Raw genomic sequence first — 8,825 nt, 5'->3', positions numbered from 1 at the left:
AATATACAGTATAGTGTATATATACAGTTCATGCAGTGTATAGTGTGTATTTACAGTACATTGTGTGTGTATATATAGTACATGCATCATATTGTGTGTGTATATACAGTAAATATTAGCATGTGTATATATAGTAGTGCGCATACAATAGTGTATGTATACAGTAGATATATACAGTATGTATAGTGTGTGTATATACAGTGTATATATAGTAGATAGTGTGCATATAATAGTGTATGTACATATATACAGTATGTATACAGTGTAGTCTGTGTATATACAGTATAAGCATGTGTATATAGTGTGCATTCAATAGTGTATGTATACAGTAGATATATACAGTATGTATACAGTGTAGTGTGTATATACAGTATAAGCATGTGTATATATAGTGTGCATTCAATAGTGTATGTATACAGTAGATATATACAGTATGTATACAGTGTAGTGTGTATATACAGTATAAGCGTGTATATAGTGTGCATTCAATAGTGTATGTATACAGTAGATATATACAGTATGTATAGTGTGTGTGTATATACAGTGTATATATAGTAGATAGTGTGCATATAATAGTGTATGTACATATATACAGTATGTATACAGTGTAGTCTGTGTATATACAGTATAAGCATGTGTATATAGTGTGCATTCAATAGTGTATGTATACAGTAGATATATACAGTATGTATACAGTGTAGTGTGTATATACAGTATAAGCATGTGTATATAGTGTGCATTCAATAGTGTATGTATACAGTAGATATATACAGTATGTATACAGTGTAGTGTATATATTAGTTTGTGTATATACAGTGTATATAGTGTGTATATACAGTAGAGATCACCCCCTGTATCAGTGTGAGCTGCTGTATATGACGGCTCCTGTACTGACCCCTCCGGCTATCCCTGCCCCTCGCAGTCCGTCCCGTCCCGTCCCGTGAGTGGTGCCCGATACTCACCGGGTCCCGTGTGTGCAGAGCCGCGGGCTGAGTCCACAGACAGGCAGCAGAGCAGGAGCAGCAGGCGGCAGCCGTGCGCGTCCATAGCAGTGAGTGTGCGGCGGTGTCCGCGTCCTTCCTGTACAGGGCAGCGCTCCTATTCCCACACGCGCAGCAGCAGCCTCATTCCCTGCCGTCCAGGCCGCCTCCGCCCACGCTCTGCCCGATCTCCCGCCTACACTCCTGAGGCGAAGTCTCCCGGCTGCTCAGGTAGGGGCTACTCCGGTGAAGGCGCCGGCCCCAGCACGTTATCACCGGGAGGAGCTCACTCACCTCAGGTGCCCTGCTGCCCTCGCTGCTGGGAAGTTACCTCACATATCGCTGGGTGTCAGCCCCGTCAATTACTTATGGCTTCGTTTACACACACAGTTTGCATGTGACGTTTTACCTCACACATAACGCATCGTCTGTGCTGCATTCTCTATTGCCTTTGTGATTCTCCAGAATCCCAAATCTTTGGTAAATTTTTTTAGAGCTTTTTTTTTTTTTGGAGCTTTTTTTTTTTTTTTTTAAAGGTCCTGGCCATTTTCCGTCATTCCTTACCCCTTTACCGGCACATTTTATGTTTTTTTTTCTCTTTTAGATATCAAAGTAATTTGTGCTACATCTTTAGATTGCTTTGTCATTCTTTTTTTTTTTCTGCTGATATTGGGGTAAAATATACAGAAAAATTGGAAATATATGACTATTGCTCCATATATCTTCTAACTAATATCCCAATATCTTTCCAAACGTACTCTCCAGTCCTCCAATGCTTTCTTCTCTCCTCCACACTCGTACCTGCTTCACCCAGTCGTCTCCAAGACTTCTCCCTGGCATTCTGTGCCCCAACACATCCAATAATTTTTTGAACTTTCAGATGGAACTTGGAAACCCATCTGTTCAAGAAAGTTTACTGGCCGCAATGGCTCCGCTACCACCTCACCACCTCCGGAGATGCCACTTCATTGTCATCGGTGCTGACACATCATTACCACCGGAGCTGCCGCCTCACTGTCACCAGTTCTGACACCTCTTACCACTGGAGCTCTCATCTCACCACCTCCGGAGATGCCACTTCATTGTCATCGGTGCTGACACATCATTACCACCGGAGCTGCCGCCTCGCTGTCAGGAGCTCCCATCTCACCACCTCCGGTGCTCCCATCTCACCACCTCCGGAACTGCCACTTCACCACCTCTGGAGCTGCCACCTCATTACCACCGGAGCTTCCACTTCACCACCACCAGAGATGCCAACTCACTCCACCGCTGCTGCCACCTCACCACCACTGGAGCTCCCATCTAACCTCTTCTGGAGCTCCCGCCTCACCACTATCGGAGCTCCCATCTCGCCACCTCCAGAGCTGCCACCTCACCACCTCTGGAACTGCCACCTCCAGAGCTCCCATATCATCACCGGAGCTGCCACTTCACCACTTCCAGAGCTGCCTCACCACCACCAGAGCTCCCACCTCACCACCACCAAAGCTCCTATCTCACCACCTCTGGGACTACCACTGCATCACCACTGGAGCTGCAAACTTACCACCATTAGAGCTTCCATCTCATCTCCTCCGAAGCTCCCATCTCACCACCTCCGGAGCTATCACCAACGGAGTGCCCACCTCACCACCAGTGGAGCTCCCATCTCACCACCACCGAAGCTCCCATCTCACCACCACCGGAGCTGCCCAACCTACTGTCTCCCTCCTCATTATCCTATAGATTGTAAGCCTGTTAAAGCACGGCCCTCTCCCCTCTGTACCTGTCTGTCATCGTTAGTTTTTTTCATTTTCAATTTATATTTGTATTTTGTATACACCATGCACTCAATGGTGCTCTAAAAAGAAAAGTTAAAAAAAATAATCTTTCTCCATTTTTTTTAATTTTTTTTTTATGTACAGTATTTCACATCTGTGCATCCCATAATGTCTTATAAGACATGTGAGGAAGGGTGTGTTAACATATTAATACTTTCTTTTTAATGCTAATTTCCTCTTCAATCGGGGCTGGTATATTAGCCCCAGGTACGGGGGAAATACAGCCTCCTGTCTGCATATCCAAACTGACAGGGTTTCCTAGTACCCAGCAGCTCCTGCTTCTACAGGTGATCACTGGGTCTGGAGGAGGAAGCAAAATCATTGCTTCCTAATCTGTATACACAGGTGCTGATTCAGAATTGTGCTGTTTAGGCTATGTGCACACACTGCGTTTTTTTGACGCTGCGTTTTTGTGCGTTTTTTAGTGCTAAAAACGCACAGAAACGCAGCGTCTTTAAAAAAGCATGAAAAAATCGTGTGCATTTTGGTGCGTTTTTGGCTGCGTTTTGCTGCGTTTTTGCTCACTGCGTTTTTCTGCTTTTTTTTTATCAGTGAACATTGCCATTAAAGATTGTTGGAGAAAAAAAAAAAAAGGTCTGATGTTATTTCCTTCTTCCATATGTTCGTCATTCTCCACTAGTGTATGCAGGAGAGCAGACAGCTGCAGAACTACAAGGCTCCGCATGCTCCATCCAGGACTGTATGCTGGAGGGAGAGTCAGGGGGAGCAGACCTACAAGGCCCAGCATCCTCCATCCAATAGTGTATGCAGGAGAGCAGACAGCTGCAGAACTACAAGGCTCCGCATGCTCCATACAGGACTGTATGCTGGAGGGAGAGTCAGGGGGAGCAGACCTACAAGGCCCAGCATACTCCATCCACTAGTCTCTAGTGGATGCAGGAGAGCAGACAGCAGCTGCAGAACTACAAGGCTTAGCATCCTCCATCCAATAGTTTATGCAGGAGAGCAGACAGCAGCTGTTGAACTACAAGGCTCAGCATCCTCCTTCCAGGACTGTGTGCAGGATTTCTTTGCCGCCCCCAACAAAAAAAATGACGTGGGCTTCGCCATATTTTTGTATGCTATTTGAAAAAGACGGAGGAGTTGACTGATAATAAGATTAAAAAGGAGATAGAACAAGAAATAATAAGGAAAAGAAAAATAAAGAAAGAAACACAAAAGACTCAGCGAAGAAATTAGATGAAAATAGGTAAAAAAAAGAGAGGAGTAGATTGGGGAAATGTTGCATGATCCAGTCTAAGCTCTTAGGAGCTGACTAGGGGATCAGAACCAGGATGCCTTGTGGACTCGGTCTAGGGACTTTGACTCCGACTAGAGGATCACTTGGCTACATGGCTTCAATCTAGGGACTCCGATTTCGAATGGAGACCATAACCGCAGCCTAGGGATTTCAACTCTGGATGCCAGGATTATATCATCATACCAGAGACTAAGGAAGAAACCCAGGTTGGGACAATCCAGTCATCTGACTACAGACGTTGCAGACCTCAGCTAGCTTCCTAAATCTGGCGTTATTCCTTTCTCGGTGGGTGCCCGCCGAAAGCGGGGTGCTGCTGGATTGGAGTAAGTAGCCCTGGAAGCTCTGAGGCACGGACATTCTAATCCCTGGTGAGCCAGTGGAAGGGTGAGAAACAGTTGCCTGTTACATTTGTGTGTTTTGCTGGTTATGTGTTATGTGCCATTAATTGTTTGATCCAATAAAGTCTTAATATTGTGTTTCCCTCACCCTGTGTTGTCTGAGTAGTGTTCCGCCCACGGGTAAGGAGGTTGGGCGTTCAGTTGGGATGAGCCCTGGGCCACGCTGTCTTTCTAATGGCGGCCAGGCCAGTGGACAGAGAGCACCCACTGACCCCCGTGTCGCAGGGATCAAACCCGTGCAGTGTCAGAAAAGGAGAGGTGGACCAGGGTAAAAAAAAAAAAATAAAAATCGATTGAGCCATTGGGGAATAGGAAAAATGGACAAATGGAAAGCGTGGATGAGAGGTGAAAAAACATAAAGACATCCCACAGAGGCAGGGAAGAGGAAACCAATGATAATTGCTGTAGAGTAGTAGATGGACAATGGGAGACGTCTCCAGCCAATCTGGTGAATATGTTGACTGTGTAATGTAATGAAGAAAATTGAAAATAATATAGAAAATTAAACATAGTTACATAGGTTGAAAAAAAGCCCTCAATCCATCTAGTTCACCCTTCCTCCACCAATTATACATTTTGTCACTAAGTCATTTATAACCAACAATGTTGTGTGTGCTGAGGAAATCATCCAGCCCTGATATAAAAGCTGTTATAGTATCTGCCATTACTACCTCTTGTGGTCGGCGTTCCACAGTCTGACTGCTCTAACTGTAAAGAACCCTTTCCTATTTAGCTGTCGGAATCGCTTTTCTTCCACTCGCAGTGAGTGCCCCCTGGTCCTTAGTATTGTCTTTGGAAGAAATAAGTCATGTGCCAGTCCTTTATATTGACTACTCATGTACAGTATTTATACATATAAATAAGATCTCTTCTGAGACGTCTTTTTCTAAGCTAAACATATCTAACTTTTCCAACCTCTCGCCATACGGGCGGCCTCCATTCCTTGTAGTAGTCTAGTTGCTCGCCTTTGATCTGACTCTAAAGGGGGCTTTACACGCTACGATATCATTAATGTTTGGTCGTCGGGGTCAAGTTGCTAGTGACGCACATCTGGCGTCATTAACGATATCGCAGCGTGTGACACTGACCAGTGACCTTAAGCGACCTCAAAAATGGTGAAAATTGTTCACCATGCAGAGGTCGTCCCAAACTCAAAAATCGGTAAGGGTTGTTTATCCAGGTGGTTCATCACTCATGCGGCAGCACACATCGCTATGTGTGACACCGCAGGAGCGAGGAACGTCTCCTTACCTGCCGCCGGCCACAATGCGGAAGGAAGGAGGTGGGCGGGATGTTACGTCCTGCTCATCTCCGCCCCTCCGCTTTGATTGGCCACCCGCTTAGTGACGTTGCGGTGACGTCGCTGTGATGCCGAACGCACCTCCCCCTTAAAGGAGGGATTGTTCGGCAGTCACAGCGACGCCGCCGACCAGGTAAGTATGTGTGACGCTGCCGTAGCGATAATGTTCGCTACGGCAGCGATCACAAACAATCGCATGCACGACGGGGGCTGGTACTTACACGCTCGCTATCGCTACAAATTGCTAGCGATATCGCTACCGTGTAAAGCCCCCTTTACTTCTGAATGTCCGTTTTAAAATGTGGAGCCCAAAACTGGATCCCATGTTCCAGATGTGGCCTTACAAGTGATTTATAGAGGGGTAACAATACATTGGGATCACGGGATCTAATCTCTTTTTGTACACCCTAACATCTTGTTTGCCAATTGTAAAAAAAACCCCAACAAAATAAAACCCCAAATAAACCAAATAGTAAAAAAATGATAATGGTGAAATTTATGATAGGAAGTGGAAAACTATCAAATAAGATTTTTTTGCGAGGTTGTATGTGGAAATAATTTTATTTTACCTAAGGCACAATCTCGTTATCAGTCCACTTCTCCCTCTTTTTATTTTTTTTTGAGGGTGTTTTCTTCAGTTTCAGTTACACTTTCAGCCTCTTTATACCCCCTGCTCCTGAACACTCACTATGCAATAAAAATAAAAAACATTCACCTCTTCTTGGTCCTAAGGATTCCTCATTGCAGCAGCGCAGCCTAATATGATATTATCCAATACATCATGATTTATAATGTAAAATATGCAACATCAAAAAACTCTAGCAAGAAGTGCGATGCAAATTAACATTTTTTTTTCAACAGATATTAACGTCTTCATGCCACGGCCAATTTGCCATTTTTGTGCTTTTGTTTTTCCTCTTATTCTGCCAAGAGCCGTATAGTTGGTTTTTTTTGTCAATATAGCCATATGAGAGCTTTGTTTTTTGCAAGACAAGTTGTACTTTTGAATGAGAACATTCATTTTACCAGATATTCTACTTGAAAATGTAAATAAAAATCCAAGTGCTGTGAAATTGCAAAAAAAAGTGCAATTCCACAATTTTATTTTTTTTATTTACCATGTTCACTATACGGTAAAATTGACCTTTCATTATGATTCTCCTGGTTAGCATGAAAGTATAGATACCAAACATGTCTAGTTTTCTTTCATCTTAAGTAACAAAAAAAATCTGAATTTTGTTAAAAAGAAAAAATTGCTTTTGGAGCCATTTTCCGAGAAGTGTAAAGGTGGCTTTACACACTGCAACATCACAAACGACATCGCTGTAACGTCACCGGTTTTGTGACGTAATAGTGACCTCCCCAGCGACATTGCAGTGTGTGAAACACATCAGCGACCTGGCCCCTGCTGTGAAGTTGCTAATCACTACAAATCGTTCAGGACCATTCTTTGGTCCTTTGTTTCCCGCTGTGCAGCATGATCGCTAGAAAGTCTCAGTGTGTAAAAGGACTTTCCAGCGACTTCGTTAGCGACTTCCCTTTCACAAAGCTGCTTTACAACGTCCCCAATGACTAGCTAGGTCGCTCTGCAGGTCCGGATCGCTGTTGCGTCGTTGGCCAGGTCTGCCTGTTTGACAGCTCACCAGAGACTTTGTAGCGATCCCGGCCAGGTTGGGATCGCTGGTGGGATCACTAGAAAGTCTCAGTGTGTAAAGGGGCCTTAACATTATTATTTTTCAGGATCTTAGGCTGTGTAGCGGCTTATTTTTTGCGCCTTGATCTGACGTTTTTACTGTTATCATTTAATGGCAGATATGATCTTTTGATTGCCTTTTATTGCAACGTTGCGGAGGCAAAAAAAACGTAATTCTGACATTTCGAATTTTTTTCTACTACGCTTTTTACCAATCTGATTATTTTAATTTTTTTTATAGATCGGACATTCTGCGATACCAAATATGTGTATTTTTTATTTTCTTTGAATTGTTTTATTTTCAGTAGAACAAAAGGGCTGATTTGAACTTTTTTTAGTTTTTTTCATACTTTTAAAAACTTTTCTTTTTCACTTTTTATTATATTTACTAGTCCCACTAGGGGACTTGAAGCTGCGATCGTCGTCTGATCGCTTGTTGTGTACAGAGCAGGGCATCAGTATAGGTCTGTACAACAGAAATACTGACTTCCTATGAATGTTGTCTCGCAGCCGCCGTTCGCAGCAACTTCGTCATGACAGATACAGGGGTAGTCAGCGGACCCCTGGTTGTCATGGCAACTCATCAGCGCTCCATGATCACATCACGGGGCCACCGATGGGAGTGGGGAATAACACACTCCCTGTCGGCGCTTATTAAATCCCGTTGTCAGAGATTAACAGCGAGATTTGACTAGTTAATAGTCACAGGCGGATCTCCGATCCACTCTCGTCTGTTAGGCCTCTTTCACACGTCCGTGTCTCTGGTACGTGTTTGGTTCGTTTCCTCACGTACCGGAGACACGTGTACACGTAGACCCATTAAAGTCAATGGGTCTGCGCTCACATGCGTGTTCTGCCGTGGACCGTGTGTAGCATACGTGTGCCCGTGTGCTCCACACGTAGGCATGTCAGTTTTTCTCTGGCATCACGGGTGTCACACGGAACGCAAACGGACCACACGGAGGTGTTCCGTGTGACATGCATCGGAGAAAACACGTGCCTGAGAAAAAAATAACAAAACTTTACTCACCTTCTCCAGCCCTGCTGTCTCTGCCGTTGCTGTCACTTGCTTCCGACCACCGCTCATTATGCTTATTACATATTCACTTAACTGCAGCCGGAAGCAGCAGCAGCGGGGAGTCGGCAGGACCGGAGACCGAAGATCAACACCACAGACGGCTACGCCAGGGACAGGTGAGCAGAAAGTTCCCGTTCTACATGTGTTATCACGGAGAACACATGTGTGCCATAAACACGGCTCACGGAGGGCAATACGCATCTGTGACACGTCCGTGAAAAACGTGCGTGATTTTCACGGACGTGTGAAAGAGGCCTTAGAGGCACATATCAGATCAGCCAGTATGTGCTGG

General features: G+C 44.6%; 1 protein-coding gene across 1 annotated transcript in view; it reads right to left on the bottom strand.

Annotated features, from left to right (window-relative positions):
- The window catches only part of LOC142250466 (interleukin-13 receptor subunit alpha-1-like), a 79,759-nt gene extending 78,483 nt beyond the window's left edge, over positions 1-1,276 (bottom strand). Inside the window, exon 1 of the mRNA XM_075322653.1 lies at positions 963-1,276. Coding sequence (XP_075178768.1) covers positions 963-1,047 — 85 coding nt within the window. The 5' untranslated portion in view covers positions 1,048-1,276. The remainder of the gene's footprint in view (positions 1-962) is intronic.
- Between the last annotated feature and the right edge of the window lie 7,549 nt (positions 1,277-8,825).

The sequence above is a fragment of the Anomaloglossus baeobatrachus genome, chromosome 9 (assembly GCF_048569485.1).
Source record: "Anomaloglossus baeobatrachus isolate aAnoBae1 chromosome 9, aAnoBae1.hap1, whole genome shotgun sequence".
Lineage (NCBI taxonomy): Eukaryota > Metazoa > Chordata > Amphibia > Anura > Aromobatidae > Anomaloglossus > Anomaloglossus baeobatrachus.
The sequence above is the reverse complement of the archived record's forward strand: the minus strand, read 5'-3'. Positions and strand labels throughout refer to the sequence as shown.